At 44.5% G+C, this 20578-nt stretch overlaps 1 protein-coding gene across 1 annotated transcript in view; it reads right to left on the minus strand.

The window, feature by feature from the left end:
• Positions 1-20578, minus strand: part of LOC147461046 (uncharacterized) — a 37650-nt gene that overhangs the window by 233 nt on the left and 16839 nt on the right. The window contains exons 3-10 of the mRNA XM_086504631.1: positions 4377-4516; positions 3292-3564; positions 2138-3176; positions 1799-1890; positions 980-1054; positions 837-898; positions 722-738; positions 1-635 (exon numbers count right to left, since the gene is read on the minus strand). The exon at positions 1-635 is cut by the window's left edge and continues 233 nt beyond it. Of these exons, the coding sequence (XP_086360757.1) occupies positions 28-635; positions 722-738; positions 837-898; positions 980-1054; positions 1799-1890; positions 2138-3176; positions 3292-3564; positions 4377-4516 (2306 nt within the window). The 3' untranslated portion in view covers positions 1-27. The remainder of the gene's footprint in view (positions 636-721; positions 739-836; positions 899-979; positions 1055-1798; positions 1891-2137; positions 3177-3291; positions 3565-4376; positions 4517-20578) is intronic.

The following is a 20578-nucleotide window of genomic DNA, read 5'->3' on the forward strand; positions in this document are numbered from 1 at the left end:
TACATTGCAAGACAAGGGGGTCTTTGGTCAAGCACCTAATCCAAGCGACTTGGGTCTCTTGATAGCCTGTAAAGGCCGGGCAATGCCTTGACCATCTTTGCCTAACCCACTGCCATCTACGTAACCCATTTTCGCCAGCATGCGTGATCCAAACCCTTTGGTGTGGGCTTCGAATTCTCCAAAAGAGAGCGAACTACCTGCCCATTGTCCTGCCGTTGTCATTCTTATCCCCAAGGCAGGCACATTCCGAGCATCCTCCGAGTAGACTTCGTTTACAAGAACTTCTGCTGCTCCCATAACCATATCATCGCCCTGGGATCTTATGCTCCCACATGACACAAACGATAAGGGCTCGCTCGCATAACTTCCTGCCTTCTTAGGAGTCCTTTTAGCTGCCTTCTCGCTTGAAGACGTCATATTCTGCAGATGACCCTGCTTTAGAACTGAGCCCCCTTTCATGCTCTGGTATGCTAGTCTAGTTGCCCGCTGCCCCTTCGATGCCAAGCGTCTTTTCTCCCCTTCGCTCCTGTGTGAAATCCTCTCCGGCATTTCAAAATGCACATCTTTCTCCTTGTGAAACTGCAAAATCTGAGTGCAATGAAGGGCAAAAGATGAGCCACAAGTTTTGCCTAGCTCTATAATAAATTATAATAGCTATAAGGACTAATCTCTTCTAGGCGGGCTTTGTCGTAGCCAGAAGGTAGAGCGGTTTGCACAGTACGTGTCACCATAACAAACCTGCTTTCATATAATGATCAATTTGACTTGCCATCTGCTATTAAAAAATACAACCCTTCCAATGTCAAGGTAAAGGTGTAGGGTGTGTGTGTGCAAACCTCCTCTTTCCCGATCCCTGGCTCCCACTTTTCAGTTGGTAAATTGAGGCTAATTTCTGGACCTGAAGATGGCATAGCAAGTTAGAAACCAGAAACAACAAGCTACTAAAGAAAGAGACCAAGCATTGGCATTAAGCACTTACCTGCAGACAGTCTGTCTTGCCCATAGGCTCAAAGGCAGACATGTCTACATTGTTGACCACAATACTCTCGAGTTTCTGGTGAAAACACCTCAAGGCCCTTAGCACAAGCTCTCTCTCTCTCTCTCTCTCTCTCTCTCTCTCTCTCTCTCTCTCTCTCTCTCTCTCTCTCTCTCTCTCTCTCTCTCAGAGACAGATCGCAGATTTCTTTAGAGCTGCCACTGGACACCCGGAGGAGTTACTACCACAGCAGAGCTCGTCGTCTAACACCAAAGGCACACTGATCGACCGAGCGACTGAGCTGGGGAGATCCAGACGCCCACGACTACGGAGGACTACACAGCATCGGCGGCGGCTGCATCAGAGGATTCGGATCACTTTGGCTCGACATGCACGACGCCCGGTCAGACTACTGACCATGGAGGAGATTGATGAGATCCGCCAACGACCGATGCTGGATGTCTTGTGATCTAGCTATCCCAGCTAGTTTAGGATTCCATAGTATTTTACTGTGACATTTGTCATTTCATTTTCATTTTTGTCATCTTGTTACTCTGACTCTGACTTTGTATCAGATCCACCACATTGTAACTTTCTGGTCTCATAGGTCACTTTGGCCTTTTGAAGACGTTAATATAACATTTCATTTCTCTCTCTCTCTCTCTCTCTCTCTCTCTCTCTCTCTCTCTCTCTCTCTCTCTCTCTCTCTCTCTCTCTCTCTCTCGTGGAGAGAGAGAGAGAGAGAGAGAGAGTATTCCCATTGAGATCCCAAGATACATATATCAGTTGCTTGCAGACAATTGACAGTAATCAGCTACTTACCGCATTGACTGAAGTCAGGTCAAAACCACGGAGCAAAGATCTCTCATGTCGCTTTCTTGCAATCAACTCTGTTCGCTGCCATTTTTTGCTACCTGCAAATTTTAAACAATAACACCCATATGAAACGAAATAGGAACAGGAAAAATAGGGGAGAGACACTGGCAAAATGAAAAACCAATAGCACATAGTTAAATGTAGAAGAGTACATGCACTCTTAGAGAGAGAGAGAGGGAGGGGGGGGGGGGGGGGGGGGCATAACCAACTTTGCTAAGCACCAAACCAACACATAAACGAGCCTGTCACACCAGGTCATCGTGGAGCTAATATGATGATACATACCAAATCCTTTCTTTTTGGAGCTTGAGCTGCCTTGTGCTGACTTTACTGGAGCAGATTTCCCTGCTTTCAGTTGCTTTATTTGCTTCCTGGCAGCTGCCTTGCAGAGGGCCTTGCCTTTAGCATGGAAATTCTCAGTCGGGCCTTCCTCTTCATCATCGCTACATTCGAGTTTGAGATTTCCAAGGTCAAAATTCTCCACTCTGGAATCTCTCTCCTCGTCATCAACACCACTTGCTGATGCATCTTCATCGCACCCCAGTATCTCTTCGTCACTGGAGTCATCGCTTATTTCAGAGCTTTCTTCAGAAGTAGCGCAGAAGTCACCCATATCTTCGACACGCAATTCGTGACAAGCACCTGGAGTTTGAAGAAGCACATCCACATCCATAAAATCACCTTCTACACCAGCTATGTAATCTTCAGCAACATCATCATCAATACTCGTGCTGCTTGAATTGCCAGTTTCATCTGATTGTTCAGACTGACTTGGGATTTGTCGAAATTTTGGCTTGTATTTCTTCCTGGTCCTCCTCCTTCGATCAAATCGTGTCAATGGCACTTCCTTCTGTTCAACACACAATGGATTGTCTTCCGTCTCAAACCAGTCATTGGCCCTGTTAGTGAAGATCCTGACACCCCCAATGCAAAGAAACCCACCCTCCTCAGGATCTGCCACAGCCTTGTGCTGCTTCTTACGATAATCCCCTGCTGCTTGTTTCTTGCCCTTTTTCGTGCTACATACAAGCTTAGCATATTCTTTGACCTGTTTCTTTCCTGCATGCTGCAGATTGAGCACATCATCACACTCAGAGTCTTGAGACGTACTCTGGTTTAAACTGTTGGTGTGCACCAATAAATCAGACGATGAGTAAACCTCCTTTCTGTCACATGAGCTGTTAACTTCTCTCTCCAAGCTTTTTCCTGAGGCTGAGCTAATATCAAACAATGCAGGTGTTACTGAACGTCGATCAAGAATGACTGCTGCTCTTCCTTCTACTGCAGGCAAGATTATTTCTGGTGAACTTGTTGAACTCTCGACCTGGAAACAAAGAGTGCCAGACCAAGATCACTAACACGAAGTTTCAGACTATATTTACATTGTGGACTGTACAACAACATGAGCTACTACATGCAAGCTTAGCATATTCTTTGACCTGTTTCTTTCCTGCATGCTGCAGATTGAGCACATCATCACACTCAGAGTCTTGAGACGTACTCTGGTTTAAACTGTTGGTGTGCACCAATAAATCAGACAATGAGTAAACCTCCTTTCTGTCAGATGAGCTGTTAACTTCTCTCTCCAAGCTTTTTCCTGAGGCTGAGCTAATATCAAACAATGCAGGTGTTACTGGACGTCGATCAAGAATGACTGCTGCTCTTCCTTCTACTGCAGGCAAGATTATTTCTGGTGAACTCGAACTCTCGACCTGGAAACAAAGAGTGCCAGACCAAGATCATTAACACGAAGTTTAGACTATGTTTATATTGTGGACTGTACAACAACATGAGCTACTACAAGGGAGGCACAACATACCTAGCAATATGGGGTTGGGGCCAGAGACAGCCGGATGGGCCAGCCGGCTGTACACTGAGCCCAACCGCTCCTCAAAATATAATTTCATGGAGTCCAAAAAAATCTGGACTTACAAACTAAGAGGTCATGGAACAAACACACAGACAAACAAAAAAAAAAAAACTTATACAGTGCCTCTCAAGCAAAAGCTCATGCTGTTGTGACACCCCAGTGGTAAAACCAAAAACAACGAAGGTGAAAGTCACAATGGCCTAAATAAGAGCAATAAATTCATGTGTGTGATTTGTGACATAAAGATGTATGTGTGCATCTATCTATTTAAATGATACATATATGTAAGACAAACTTAATTATATCTATATGTACAGACACATATACACAAAGGGAAAGGGACATGTAGACATGAATGATTATCCTCCATTAATTTGATCCAATGACTCAAAGATGCTCTAACCAAATGCAACACTTCCCTAAGGCCTTATGTAGGCCAAAAAGACTTGTATCAGTTATGCAATGCCTCTTAAGCAAAAGCTCATGTTGTGACATTCTAGCAAAACAAGAACACTAACTAAAAGAAAAATAAGGCCCTTTGCCCAAAAAGGGAGAAATGTCAAAAACTGTCTGTACATGCTCCCTCAAAAATAAAAAATAAAAACAGAGACCTACATCAACACATCGCATACAGCAAAACTTTCAATTGCTTACTTCCTGCTCCTGGAAAATTTCATTTGTCCCCCTTGCTTCAGGGTAGACGTATGCAACCGCCCTGTTCACTGTGCCAGCTCTCTTTGCTCTGAAGATCAAATTCCCCCCTGCCCCGCTACTGTCACCAGCACTCTGCCTTCCTGCACCGTGCCAGAATCACAGTGCTTATTTAGGAATAAATATTCACCTTACCAAGCATTCCAAAGTTTCAAATCACTATAACAAGTAAGCCAAAGTACACAGGATCTAGAGGCATAACAACTTCCACACATAGAAAGCTAAGGCATGTTTAACAGGAACTGTAAGGTCTCCGACCCTGAGCTAAAAGAGCACCATTGTACCATGAAAAGATCATAATGGAAAAAGTTACTATTTTTAGCAGTTTTCCAAATTCTGTCAATGCCATGATGTTTAAAATGTTTTAAAGCTTCGAAATGTGATATAAAATAATTTTTGTAAAAAAATCTCAAAAATAGTAAGTTTTTTATCACCCGACCCGTCCAGTTTTGACCGTTTCGAAAAACTGCACCCGTACCCCAAATTTGAAAAAAATGCATTTTCGGACCTCGGAGGCTGCTAAATATGGCAGGTACTCAAACAGATACACCTTAGTTAGAGCTTAGTATAGCAATTTACGGCATCAAATTCCGACTCGTATGACCCGTTTTAGCTTAAAACCAAATTTTTCCAAAATTGTTCAGAGAGGCACCGGGGACTCCAGGCTGTGTGGGAGCAGGTTCCAGGCCACTCTGGGCCAGCTTTAGCAGCTAGGGAGCGCCCTCTTGCCTTGTGAAAGTTGTAGGGAAGTTACCAAGCTAGTGAGTGGGTGTGAGAGCCAATTGAACTGACCAACTGGACACTTGGTGGGTAGGCAACTGGACTTGCCAATGCATTCACTGAGTGCTCACTCAGATACTTATAACAACCCAGATCGATTTTCAGCCTTGAGGAGCCTATTTAAAGGTGTTCTCACACACACACACACACACATGCTCACACACACACCCAGTACACACACACATACCTACACACACCTTGGGGAGGTGCTGCCGGTACACAGTTTTTGAAGGAGAAGCAAGGAGGGAGGTGCTGCCGAAATTCTCATCTTGAGGATTCATTGGATCAGAAAGATCAGAGGATTCTCAGCCTCTAATCACGGTAATCATGGTTTAATTCCTGCTCTTCTTAATTCTCATCATTATTCTCCAAATTCCTCGTCTACTATGCTTAATCTTAGCTATAATTCCCTATAGCTGCTCTCTAAGTTACATAGCTATACTCTATTACATAATCATCATTCAATTAGCTAATTTATGCAGCCATTCATCATTCTTAATCAATGATTAATACATGATTATGAAAGATTTCTCTCTCTAAGCAGCATAGTTAACAAATTGTCAGCCGATAATAATGTAGATTTGATGAAATTCATCCTTTTACCACTCAATAGTGTTGTAATTAAATTAGATTCAATTTTCTCACACATTAAGATGTGATTCAGAAAAAATTGTCTATCTATGAGGCTTGCATAAATTGGTTAGACCGGAGGTCCCTAACACCTTAAGGTTTTGGGGTCTGGATGGCTAGACCAATTTGTGGAACGTCACAGTTAAGCGCATATGCGCGGAACAGTACTGGGATGGGTGACCTCCCGGGAAGTTGTTGCCCTCATGACCTATCCGTCATTAAGCCAATAAAAAGAAAGTTTTCTATCACATATGCATGCGGTAATTCTGCATCTTCAAATTACACTAGGAAAGTGATTGAGCTGCTTAATTCATCTCTCTTGTAGATTAATTAGTAAAATTCTGAAATTCTTAATCATCTAAGCCAAGTAATTAACTTTAGAGCCGGTTCCCGTAGGGCAAGTAAAGTATTAACCATAAAATTGCTAGGTCTCGAAGGAGAAATCTAATCCCTCTTGCATAAGGAGGACTCTTTAATGATTCTAATCTGCCATTTGGTTTGTTATGATGCTCTCGGACCTTAGCTCTTTTCTTCAAGTTTATCATTTAAAGTAGTGAGTATAAAATGGCCCCGGTTAAGAGAACTCGCTTCGGTGGTGCCCACGATCGCGAGGCGGGAACGAGCAATGTGAATAGAAAAGGAAAAGCTTCCATGGACGAACAAGCACCGGCCATCTCACGGGCCATTGACGAAGAAATGGAAGAGATAGGTCACAATTTTATGCAAGTTGGCCATTGACGAAGAAATGGAAGAGGTAGGTCACAATTTTATGCAAGTTGTTTAATTTAACATTGCACACGATTAGCTAGGAATGAATATACCCCTAAACATGTTGGAGAAATCCGACGGAAACCTCGGCATTTGAATTCAATTGTATATTAAAGTTTAAGTAGGAAAGAATGGTTGATGGACATACTGTTTGCAATAGGAAAGAATGTCTGCTAGGGAAAATTTAGCTCGGTCTTCTATTTCCAATGTTGAACCAGTCCTGAACCCCCTCTTGATCACAGGGGACAGAGTTCCTGGTTAAGGGCTCTTGAATCCACGTCTGCTGGTTAAGCGGTGGGAACCCACGTATGCTGGTTAAGCGGTGGGAATGTCCATGTCGTGCTTTCTATGCGGTGGACATACCTAGTTGTATGGGCAGCTAGGCGACAAAGAGAGGAGTAAACTCTCGCTGGAGGAGGGATGTTGTACCTCCAGAACATTGGATTTTAATGAATAAGTTTGAGTAGAATTTTTACTAGAATACTGTCTTGGTGCCGCTTTGCAATACTGGTTGAAGGGCGTCTTAACGAACATTGTGATTCGGAATCTAATCAAGGAATATTTATGTGGAACAATTATTGTGGTAGTAATTAGGACACACAAGGAAGTGTGAGTGTGGGGGTGTAAAGTGGGGGCTTGGCTCAGGTTGCCAATGCATATGAGAAGGGTGGTCCCGATTAGTCGGGAACTCTCTGTCCCCATAGTGTTTAAATCGACACTAGTGATACTCATTGCCCCTAGGGCGGCGAAGTCTCAAGTGTACATGCCTCTGAAACATGGGAAAAAAGGCACTCGAGGTTTCTCTCCTCTTGGAAGGTGGGTCTTAGGATCGCTAGATAGGATTCCCCTGCGAGGTGGAGCTAGATCTCCTTGCTAGTAGGCTCGAACTCGACTCACTTTGTGATGAGAGATCGTCCGCTATCTGAACCCTGAACCACTTTATATGCTTTCGCTATAGATCTAGTGGCCACCAGGTTCACCATCAGATCCGCCGTTTGATACGGCGAGGTGGAGACCTCACAGGAACTTTTTCTAGTCTTTGAAGTGGAACCCCCTACATTACAATTCATTCTAAATAAAAATCGTTTGAAGTAGACTTCCATAGATGCCTCTTGTGAATCCAACTAGAGTTGATACATTGGCAAAGAAACTTGGGCTACGAAATGGTCATCAGTCTCGTCATCAACAAGCTACTTGTCACCAACGTGTGACTACTATCTATCCTTTTTGTTGATTTCTTTCTTATTATTTATTTAATTTCACTTTATGGAAACACCCCTCGGGAAATCTAACTGCCATGCATTGCATAGCTAGTGTGGAATTGTCCAGAGGGAGTCCAAGCCTGAGGGCAAGAGAGCACTAAGGTTAGACAAAGACTATGGTTAGCTAAAGTGGGGTCATTGACTAGCCAAAGTAGAATCCTTTGCTACAGAGCCTGCATTTCAGTTGTGGGTGTGGTTGCAGTGTACAAAGGGGGTCAGATGACCTAGAAAGATACAATGGCAGCATCTCCAAAAATTTAGGGAACTGCTATTTTGGGACCTGAAAATGTGTTTGCGTCATTACCTCCGGAATGACAAGGGGAACATTTTCTTACTCTGCCATGAAGTCAACTGAGCAACCGGTTGGGAGCTTTTTAGGCGGCAACCCCGAAACGGGAAAATGTTTGTAAATGCGCCAAGTGGCACATTCTGGTGCACTTTCCTCATGCAACAAGAAGTGGCGCTGATTTTTAAGCTAGGAGAAGCTCATTTTCAGATTTTTGTCACAGGTTACTATGGAGTGCTTGCTTTCCCTCCTATGTACAGTGCGGTGCCAGGAGTGATGCCCTGCACGCTACACATTGCCCTCTCTCTCCTCTATGGCAGTATGTTATGCCCCACTAGTGGGCTTTTCAATTGATCAATGTACAGTTGTGTGGGTTCATGCGCGATTGCCGAGGCAAGAGCCTCTTACACAGGTACTGGATTAGCTAGTGGCTAATCCCCCCGCAGGTACAGGTGAATTCGGAGAGGTTTCACGCTAGAAATCTCGTCCGATTCAAAGGGCAAGTAGCCCTACAGGTGCGGGAGCTCGAGGACTTGCTACGGATGCGACCGGCACGCGAAACGAAGCCCGAAACAGTAAATTACAGCTTGCTGTGTATTTTTTCAGGTTTAGGGTTTTGGCCCTAAACGGTCCCTAATACCCCCAAGAGGTTCGGGGACGCGAGGGGACCGCTATACAGGTGATCTGGCGCATTTTTGGGGCTGAAAACAGAGAATTCAGCGTGCTGCAGATTCTCGCCAGGTTTTGCAAAGTGCCCGTATGCGTCGGGAAAGTCAGTCAATGCGTGGGAATACTGACTATGAAGGGTCCTAGTTCAGTTATGCTGCCGAAATCGGGCCGGAACAGTTGAAATTTAGCCAAGTTTGTGCGGGGCAGCCTGTAGGGAACCACGGCGTTTATTCCCTCTTTTGAACAATAAAGAAATACCGAAAGGGGCGCCTAAGTTAGGGGCCAATCTGGTGTCGGTCTACTCATACAGGTGCAATCTAACAGCTTGTATCCCTTTCCCCTTTGTTGTGTCTTGAAAGTACAGGTAAAGTGGGCGACAAATTAAATGGGTGAAAGCAAATAAGGTTTAAGTCTATAGTCTACCGCCCTTTTTTAAAGTACAAACCGGTTTCACTACTTCCCCTCTCTCCTAGCGTCTTGACGCTTAATTTCAAGGAAGGGTACCACAAATTACAATGGTCAATCAAAGAATCCGTTTGTAGCTAGACTCCAATGGTATTTCTCCATAAGGCCAAAACATCATCACAGTGAATTATGGCAGCAGGCCACCACATGACCCTTTCACAACCCCCTCTTATAAAAATGACTGGATCTTCACTAATCCTCTTTTTGAATTACTTGAAAAAGCAGATTGTAACCATCACCGAAGAAGAGCAGGACTAAGGCTGTTAGGTGCAGCGGAATTAATGTTTGCGCTTTGCTCAAGATGAGTGCTCCAAACTGTGCTCAAGGTTCCTTTTAGTTCTTATGGAAGGGAGAGCCTTCCGTTCTTAATGGAAAGTGCTATGATCACAAACAAAGTGAATGGACACTGTGCGTGCAAGTGTATGAGAGATTGAGAGAAGAGAGATACGACACCAGAGACGTTGTAAAACCCTCCTCCGAAGGCCCCACTCTCGTCGACGAGAGTGGTCTACTTTTGATTGCACAAAGTGGTACAATGCGGATGTAATGGACTGATGCAACTTGGGACTATGCTGATGACGACGACGATGATGACGACGACGACTTCAGGGCTGAAATCTGTGATCTTCTATCTGCTAAATTTCGGGGCTGTCTCGGTGGCTGAAAATGACTGTTTTGGCTGCGTTTTTATGGTTGAAAATGGAAGTCTTCTGCAATGCTTCAAGGGCTGAATCTGCTACTGTGGAGGATGTTGAAAACACTGCTGCAAGTGAAAAACGCTAGCAAAAACGCTAGGATGTCTGGGAAGTTCCGGCGATGGCAAACTAGAAAACGCTAGGGGATCTGGTACTGCTGCTAGCGATCTGCTAACGCCAGGGCTTGGAGGACTTGGAGGACTGTTGGTGATGATGCAAGCTGAAAACGCCAAGGGCTAGAGGGAGATGGTGATGGAGACCAAAAACGCTAGGGGTATTGCTGGGGTTCTGCTGAGAAGGTGCCTGTTGAGCATGTGCTCCTGCTGCCTCTTCTGCCAGAAAGTGCTAACTTGGGTTTGCTTATATATTAACTTAGCAAAATTGCCCTACCTACTTTTGTTGGAAAGTCACTTAAAAATAATAAGTGAAAAATACCAAAAATAGGGAAAATATGCTAAATGCACTGGAAAATTCCCTTGACTGAATCTGATGGATTCTCGTGGGAATATCGATGATCATGATGTGTGCAACCAGAGGATATGCATCTATGCTAAGTGACTGGGCATGCACGGTCTACGAATAGACTCACAAAAGTGCCAGATCATTGCTAATCTAGACTGACTGGACTGACTGAACCCTGATCATGGTGTAGCTTGTCCACGGACACATAGGGTTGGATGTGTCACGTGAAACCGGCCTCTTAATCCAAAAAGGACGGTAGACCTTAAGACTTAAACCTTATTTGCTTTCACCCATTTAATTTGTCGCCCACTTTACCTGTACTTTCAAGACACAACAAAGGGGAAAGGGATACAGGTTGCTAGATTGCACCTGTATGAGAAGACCGACACTAGAATGGCCCCTAAATTAGGCGTCCCTTTCGGTATTTCTTTATTCTTTAACAGAGGGAATAAAAGCTGTGGTTCCCTACAAGCTACCCCACACAATCTTGGTTGAATTTCAACTGTTCTGGCCCGATTTCGGCAACATAACGGTACTAGGACCCTTCACAGTTAGTATCCCCACGCATTGAATGACTTTCCCAACGCATACGGACACTTTGCAAAACCTAGCGAGAATCTGCAGCACGCTGAATTCTCTGTTTTCAGCCCCCAAAATGCGCTCGATCACCTGTACAACGGTCCCCTCCCGTCCCCGAACCTCCTGGGGGTATTAGGGTCCGTTTAGGGCCAAAACCCTAAACCTGCAAAAATACACAGCAGGCTGTAATTCACTGTTTCGGGCTCCGTTTTGAATGCCGGTCGCATCCGTAGCAAGTCCTCGAGTTCCCGCACCTGTAGGGCTACTTGCCCTTTGAATCGGACGAGATTTCGCACATGAAACCTCTCCGAATCACCTATACCTGCGGGGGATTAGCCGCTAGCTAATCCAGTACCTGTGCAAGAGACTCTTGCCTCGGCAATCGCGCATGAACCCACACAATTGTACATTGGTCAATTGAAAAGCCCACTAGAGGGGCATAACATACTGCCATAGGGGAGAGAGAGGGCAGTGCGTAGCGTACAGGGCATCACTCCTGGCACCGCACTATACATAAGAGGGAAAGGAAGCACTCCATAGAACTGTGACAGGGAGCTCCAAAATGAGCCTCCCAGCTATAAATTCAGCGCTACCTTCTCTTGCATGAAGAAAGTGCACAGAAATGTGCCACTTGGCACATTTACAGGCTATTTCCCGTTTCGGAGTTGCCGCCTAAAAATCTCCCGACCGGTTGCCCAGTTGACTTCACGGCAGAGTAATAAAATGTTCCCCTTGTCATTCCGGAGGTAATTACGCGAACATATTTTCAGGTCCCAAAATAGCAGTTCCCTAAATTTTAGGAGATGCTGCCATTGTATCTTTCTAGGTCATCTGACCCTCTTTGTACACTGCAGCCACACCAAGAACTGAATGTAGCCTCTGTAGCAAAGGATTCCACTTTGGCTAGTCAAATGACCCCACTTTGGCTAACCATAGTCCTTGTCCAACCTTAGTGCTCTCTTGCCCTTGGGCCTGGACTCCCTCTGAACAGTTCCACACTAGCTATGCAATGCAGGGCAGTTAGATTTCCAGAGGGGTGTTTCCAAAAAGTGAAAGTGAATAAATAATAAGAAAGAAATCAACAAAAAGGATAGATAGTAGTCACACGCTGGTAACATACCCCCCTCTTGAAATCTCAAACGTCCTCGTTTGCATCTATGTCATACATGCTCACAGTCAATACTGGTGTATTCAACACCTGTCGACACATGTACAACACATACATGCTCATTGTCAACCTTGGTGTATTCAACACCTCGTCGACACACCTATCCCAATGACATAGTGGTAGCTTCGCACTCTGCCATTGCTTTGAGTCATTAACTTTCCAATGACAAAATGGTAGCTAGGCATTTTGCCACTGTCTTTTAGTACACGTTGGATCCAGTAACACTTTCGAGCATACCCAAACCGACAGTTTAAGAATGCAGTTACACATGTACCCTTTAATAGAAGCAATTACTGTATCCTTAACAAACTGACAAGAAATACTCACTACTATAGCACTAACCAAACTTTTGGACTTTTCATAAGAGCAATTGCCAAACTGACAATCTGTACAGCTCTAACATTGATGTAACATGTACTTGATTTGAGCTCACTTTAAATACCGTGTACATCATTTCTTTCAGAAGCGATTGTCACACTGACAATCCATGTAGCTTTGAAACTCAAGGGGTCAAGGTAGGTTGCAAATCGAAGGCTTCAAGGTAAAGTGATAACACAGTTGGTGACTCTGCAAGTTCACCTTCTTCCATCCACTTAGCATCCATTGGTGGATAGTTTCTGAACTTCACCAAGTAACGCCTAGCAACCTTGCCTTTCACTTTTCTCTCTTTATGTGCCAAAATCTGTTCCGGGACCAAGATCTCGTCAAGTTCCTCGACTTCCGGCTGATCATCAGCTGGCATATCCTCTGGCACATCACCCACATAGGGTCTGAGAAGACTCACATGAAACGCATTGTGAATCTTCCAACTCTCAGGCAATTTCAACCTATATGCAACATCATTGATTATGTCGCATACTTGAAAACGCCCATAGTAACGCATGCTGAGCTTTGGAAACAGTCTTTCCTTGCCCTTCATCTTCTTTAACCTTGCCTTTTCAAAGCGTAGAAGCACCCAATCACCAAGTGAAAACACCACTTCACGACGGTGACGATCAACTGCTTTCTTTTGCTTTGCCTGAGTCTTTTCTAAGGCCACTTTGACCTTCTTGTACATTTCATCCATGTCCTGAACATACTTATCGGCTTCATATATCTTGTCCTTTGTATGCAGTATGGAAGGAACTTTCTTGCCACCTTCAACCATCTCAAAAGGTGCCTTGCCAGTTGATGAATGCACTGTATTATTGTATGCATACTCCACCAATGGCAAATACTGCTCCCACTTTCCTTTATGCTCTGACACATAGCACTTCAATAGATCTAGGACAGTAAAATTTGCCTCTTCTGACTGCCCATCTATTTGAGGATGAAATGAAGAAGAGAATTTGAGCGTTGTGCCCATATTCTCAAACAAGCCTCTCCAGAACAAACTTGTCATGCGTGGATCACGATCGCTAACAATCGACTGTGGCATGCCATGATACTTGAAAATATTGCTCATAAACAAGCATGCCATCTGATCTCACTTTATCTTCTTCCTGACAGGAATAAAATGAGCCTGCTTGTTGAATCTGCAAATGATGGTCCAAATACCATCGTTTCCTGTCTGCGTTCTCAGAAGATCAAAGATAAAATCCATAGCAATACTTTTTCCCATGGTTTATCTGGAATAGGTAGTGGTTGCAATAACCCTAGTGCCTTTTGCCTGTCAAACTTGACCTTCTGGCATATTAGGCATTCTCACACAAAGGCATCCACATCTCTTCTCAGTGTAGGCCAGTAGAAGAATGTCTCAACCGCTTTAACTGTAGCATCGATACCACGATGCCCTGCATACGGTGGGACATGACTCTCTTCCACTTTGTGACACACAATCTGCCATGCATCATCATGAAGCCATCTTTGAGAAGATAGTGTTCATGGCGTTGTCTATCCATTAGCTGCTCGAAGACCCTCGCAAAATCTTCATCATTTGCATATTGTTCCTTCATATCATCGAGCTCATGATGATAAGGAATCGACACAACTGAAATTTGTGGCTTCCTTGACAAGGCATCAGCCACAACGTTCTTCTTGCCTTCTACATGCACAATCTGAAAATGGAACATGGACAAGATATTTGCCCATCGCATATGCTTCTCAGATAACTTTGTTTGTGTCAAGAAGTACCGCAAGGTCTGATGGTCCGTTTGGACAAAGAAATCTGCACCTAGCAGGCAGTGTTTCCAACTTAAGAGCGCATGAATCACGGCCTGCAGTTCTTTTTCATAGATTTGCATAGTCTTTTCTGGCCCATGCAATATTCTACTCTCATAGGCTACTACCCTACCATCTTGCATTAGCACTGCACCAATGCTACTACCGCAGGCGTCACACTGGACCACAAATGACTTCCTAAGATCTGAAGTCGTCTTTTCCTTTAAGAGATTAAAAGCTGAAATCTCTTTTTGTGTCCATCTGAAGGTGATTGCCTTCTTTTGAAGAGCATGTAAAGGTGAAGCAATCTCACTGAAATTTCGGATAAACCTTCTGTAATAGGAGCATAGTCCCAAGAAGCTTCGGACATCGTGCACCGTCTTCAAATCTGGCCATGACTTGATCACTTCAATTTTAGCAGGATCCATTCTGACATTATCCTTTGAGACAATGTGTCCCAGAAAGTGAGTCTCTTCCATAAAAAATTCACTTTTCTTTGCATTGATGAGCAACCTATGACTGCGTAGCTCTTTGAACACAATGGCCAAGTGATGCCTATGCTCCTCTTCATTCTTTGAGTAGACTATCATGTCGTCAAAGAATGTACCAACAAACTGCTGGTGTGGATGGAAAATTCTATCCATCATCCTATCGAACGTAGGAGGAGCATTTGTGAGACCAAAGGGCATCACTAAAAATTCGTAAAGGCCAAACGTCGTTCTAAAAGCAGTCTTGTGCACATCCTCTGATCTAATGCGAATCTGATGGTACCCACTCTTTAGATCAATTTGTCCATAATATCATCAATTCTAGGGATATGGAACCTATTCTTGACGATATTCTTGTTCAGTGCACAGTAGTCAATGCACATACGCCATGAGCCATCCTTTTTTCGCACCAACAGCACTGGAGAACAGAATGGAGATGAACTGGGCTGAATCAGCCCCTTTTCTAACAGCTCGTGTACTTGGCTCATTATCTCTTTCTGCTGAGCCGCACTAACCCTGTACGGAGGCCTATTTGGTGGGCTACTGCCTGGCACCAAATCTATCGCATGGTCCTCAGGTCTCTCTGGCGATAATTGAGACGGTAATGAATCGGAAAAACAGTCACTATACTGTTGTAAAAACATTGACCTTTCTTTATCTAACACAGATAAATTTGATTCATCACAATCTGACACTTCACGTGCAAAAACCAAGTACGCAGAAAGATGCTTTTTCATTACAGAAGTAATAGCAGAAGCTGATACAGTGGGAATAGACTCCCCTTTAAGCTTTACATCCAGAATGTGAGTCTTTCCCCTGCTCTGTACAGTGATCTTTTTGTTGTAGGCAATGCTAGGCATCCATGATTCCCTGTACACGAAACAACCAAGGAATGCCTAACAACACATCACATCCATCCAGTGATATGATGTAAAATTCTTCAGCATCTACATAGGACTGGATATGTAGGTGCAACTTTCCGATGATGGGTGTCACAACCTCTGTATGGCCAGGACATGCCAAACCTGCCTCTGTTGTATACCCCATCTCTTCAGGTTTGATTCCCAACTTTGAAGCCAATTCTGGGGAAATGAAGTTGGCTTTGGCACTTGGATCAAAGAAGATAAGCATTGTTTGATCCCTGACCTTTCCCCATGCTCTGCAAAGCTCACTTGCATCTGAATTTGGCTCGTCGCCCACCATATCTGGCACTAGACCAGGCATGGGCCTCTTTCCTTTCCTGTCCTCCTTGTCTTCAGAGTCAGCTGGCCTTTTCTTTTGGGGACAATTCTGAGCAATGTGGCCAAGCTGCTCACAGATAAAGCATTTGTTCTCTGACCTCGGGACCTTCTTTTGCTCTTCCGACTTGCGAGGAAAAGGTCTTTTCCATTTCTTTGCTGGTCCCTTTTCTGATTCAGCCGTAGCTTTGTCTTTCCCTGCTTTGGCTGGCTCTTGAGTCGCTCTAGGAACCTCATTGAGAACGTACTTCTTCGCTGAATTTTTCTTGGCTGGTCCTTCCTTGACGCCAGTATTAAATTCACAATCTTCTCCCTTGAGCAAACCATTGCCAGTGTTTGCTACCTCGATGAGCTGCGTCAAAGTAGTGACTTTGGTCTTCGTGCAGTACTTTCTCAATCCTTTGGATAGGCCACAACAGTATTTTTCAATCTGTTCTATCAATGGCACAAACCTATAGGAAGTTATTGGAAGTAGAGCTTTCCAAAACTTCCGATTGTAGTCATCCAGATTCTTGCAAGTAGCAGCATTAAGCTGGTGCCATTCTGTAATGACATCTGCTTCAAAGTCATCAGATAACCATGCTGCTGCAAAAATCTACTTGAAGTAAATCCATGTGGACGGAGCTTGCCCTTGAAGCAAAAAAGTGGTCCACCATTGTCCCGCATTCCCTGTCAAGAAAGTGGCTGCCTTGCGGACCTTTGAAGCCTCTGGGAAGTTTCCCCCTGCATAGGCCTTGTCAAACTATTGGAGGAATGAGAGAGCCTTCTTCCTGTCATCAAACCATGTAAAGGTCGTGAATGTCACACCTTTGTCACCTTCTTTGTACGGAGTTGGCTTCTCCAGCGGCGTTAAGTTGTCATAAGGAAGTGATTGAAACATGGGAACACTGTTAGGGTTCACCTGTGTTCTTTGACCGCTATTAAGTTGACATATTTGGCTGTTGATTTGTAATTCCAGCCATGCCAAAATTTACCTGTGGCATCCCAAATTGGCCCTGAGTGCTTTGAAACCCTGGTTGCATGCCAATGACACCATACATGGGGTTAGGCATCATCGTTTAAGCACCCCCGAACACTGTTCCTAGCGTGTAAAACTGATTTCCAAGTGCATGACCAGCCATGCTCTGGAATACCGATCCACCTCCAAAATAGCCAGGGTGTACTGAAGGTGGTGGGAAGACTTGTTGCATAGCCTGTAGGTTGCTTCCATGCCCATTAGAACCAGCTATAGGCTGTTGAAAGGTGGCTGGCTGAACTGGTACAGCTTGAAAGACTGGCGTTTCAGCCACTGTCACAAGGTGATGACGTGGCGGACAGCAGAAACCCTAATTTCTGCCACAAACCCTAAAAATCCTGCAAACCCTAATTTCTGCCAAAAACCCTAATTTCCGGAAATCGCGGAGGCGGATTATTATTATTATAAAAATAAAAAAAATTGGAAAATGATGAGCGACGCAAATTTCGCTTTTTCTCTAGTTAAATGAGAAAGAGAGAGAGAATGCTTTTGCTTTCATGTTTTGACTCTCTGTGAGAGAGAGAGAGCAATTGTTTTTTATTTGAAGCTTTTGGGGCTCTGCTTTTGAGCATCCCTTGTAACCTTTAAATTAGTGGTGAGGGCCTCACTTCTCAGAGCATCTGGACGCAGAGTCTGAGAGTGAAACCCTAACCGCTCTCTTGTACTTTGATGAATGATTAATATAAAAAGAAATACCGAAAGGGACGCCAGTCTTTGGGGCCAATATCTCTAGGCACGGAACTCCGCCGAGCCAGTGCAAATCTATTGTGATCTGTGAATTGTTTTGAAGTGGTTATTTGGTGCTGTCGCGGTTGATTCTTGACTTGGAGTGTCCAAGTCTGTTACAGTGGTATCAGAGCACGGCCGATTTCTCTTCTACGGGAAATCCGATCCCCGAAATTTTTTTCTGTGGCACCTATGGCTTCAGGCAATTATCAGTCGACTCCCTCTGCATCTGGAGATGCGGGCTGGGATCACAACGAAGATTCAGACAAAGAGTATGGCCCGCCTCGGCCTACTCAGGCGGAGCAAAGAGAGATGGAGCGTCGTCAATTGATTGGCGATGCAACAAAGATGATGCTCAATTTTGCCAAGGACCCGAAGATGGTAAAATATATGAACCAGACCTCTTTGGAAGAGGTACAAACGGAGTGGCAGAGAACCACAACACCACTCCCGAAACCCGCTCTCAAGAAACCTTCTGCCTCCAAGAAATATACGGAGAAGGAACTGGAGAACGTGGTTGATGCACGGATTGCTCAGCTTTTTGACACGCAAAAGAAAGCCAAAAAGCACGGCAAAAAGCAGAAGAAAGGCACTGACTTCCCGAGATATTTGGGTCGTCGGTTGACATTTGACAAGGCAAAGAAACGGAAGAAGCGTGTTCGATTTGAAGGAGTACCCAGTTCTTCTTCTTCTTCTTCTGACAGTTCTTCTAGCTCCTCGGATTAGAGCGAAGAAGATAGAAAAAGCAAAAAGCGAAGCAAGACACAAAGCTTCGGAAAGGGCAAGAAAAAGGCAAAGAAGGCTACATCTCGCCCAGAGACTGACAGTTCTATTGAGGACTCGTCTACAGACAGCTCAGATTCCGATGACGGAAAGTTTTATGCGAACAAGAAGAATTTTTACAAAGCCAACCAGTATGACTTTCTCGAAGATGAAAGCAAGAAAGTCCGAGAGTTTAAGGAAGGTGGCCACTCGATCAAGTTTGATACTTTTCAGGATACTCAGATGCTTCGAAGGCTTTGTCTTTTATTCAGCAGTTTGACATCGCTTTCGCGGGAGGACGCTATTCAGAGCACTCCAAGATTCGGAGAGCTGCCTCTTACTTTAAGGGGAATGCTCGTACTTGGTGGTCCACGCTTCTATTAAGCAAGACTGTGCCAGTTACATGGCTGAAATTCAAGAGGCTTTTTATTTCTTCTTGGTTGACTCAAGAGTTTGAGCGAGATATACGAGCTGCTTGGAACCATCTCCGGATGACCAAGAGCGATACAGTGAATTCTTATTGTGAAAGATTCTGGAGCTCTTTTCTACCCGCCTCTTCATTCAAGAAGATCTCGTTCAGAGAACAAATTGAGCGGTTTACCTTGGGTCTACCTACAGAGATCCGAAATCACTGCTTGGAACAGAAGTCAGCTTCTATTCAGGAGTTGATGAGTCATGCGAAGCGGGGCTTTGCCATTCACTCTGGCAGTTTGACCTACCCCACAGATAAGGCCATGACACAACGAGCCGAACAGACTTCTGGGAATGAAAATAGAAAGAAAAAGAGCAACCCAGAGAAAAAAAAGGATGCACGACCCAAGCTTACTCCCGAGGAGAGAGCTCGCTTCATCAGAGAGGGGAAGTGCTTTAAATGCGGGGAACATGGACATATTTCCGCGAAGTGCCCTGATAAGGCACAGAAAGAACAGAATGATAAAGACGACGACAGGTCTGAGAGTTCGAGAGCAGCTGAGGAATGTGGCAGAAAAGGCAGATAGAAAAGTAGAACTGGTACCACATGGCGTGGGACTTGCACCGAATCAAATGAATGAAAGTACAAACTTTGCCGCTTTTTTTTGGGGCAAAGTGAAGGATCAGGAAGCTCTTTTGAAGGAGCCAAGGCCAACTTCTTTTCACTTGGAATTGCCGGCTCGATTTGGAACTACGCCCGACAGACTGACGCCACAGGCGGAGGTAGTTCGACTGGTACTCGGATGGGATGTTGCCATTACACCGAGCATTGGTAAACTTCGTTTGCAATGACAGGGGTGTTCAGGGCACGTGAGTGACGTCCTACTCGGGATCGCTTGGTACCACAAGAACTACGCCGTGGTTGACTACCGGGCCGAGAAAGCGACTTTGATAAATGAAGGGCTTAGAGATTGTACTTGATGAACTTCAATTTTCTTACTCATTCTTTTGGGAGAACTGAACGATGGATAAAGGTTGAATATGTTTTGACCTGAAGAAAAGAACGCCAAGATTTTTTTTTCTCCACGCTCATGCCGATTGCTTTTGAGAGGGCCTGAAGATCATACCATTGATCTGATATCTGGAAGCACGCCACCGAATCGGCCACCTTATCGTGTGAGCCGAGTACAGAATGAAAAGATTATGAACTCAGTGAAAGACCTCTTGGAAAAGGGTCTTGTCCAGCCTAGTACTTCACCGTATTGCTCTCCAGTGTTGTTGGTTTTGAAGAAAGACGGATCTTGGAGAATGTGCATCGATTATAGAGCTCTCAACAAAATCACCATCAAGAACAGATTTCCGATTCCTAGGATCGATGATATACTCGACAGGTTACAGGGATCCTCATGTTTTAGCAGGATTGACTTGAAGAGTGGATATCATCAGATCAGAATAGCACCGGGAGACGTCTACAAGACAGCTTTTCGAACGACTTTTGGGTTATTTGAGTTTTTGCTGATGCCTTTTGGCTTAACCAATGCTCCAGCGACATTTAACCGGATGATGGATAGGATTTTTCGAGAGTACAGGCTATTTGTTGGC

Source organism: Adiantum capillus-veneris, chromosome 3, assembly GCF_014529385.1.
Source record: "Adiantum capillus-veneris isolate H3 chromosome 3, ASM1452938v2, whole genome shotgun sequence".
In the NCBI taxonomy this organism is placed as follows: domain Eukaryota; kingdom Viridiplantae; phylum Streptophyta; class Polypodiopsida; order Polypodiales; family Pteridaceae; genus Adiantum; species Adiantum capillus-veneris.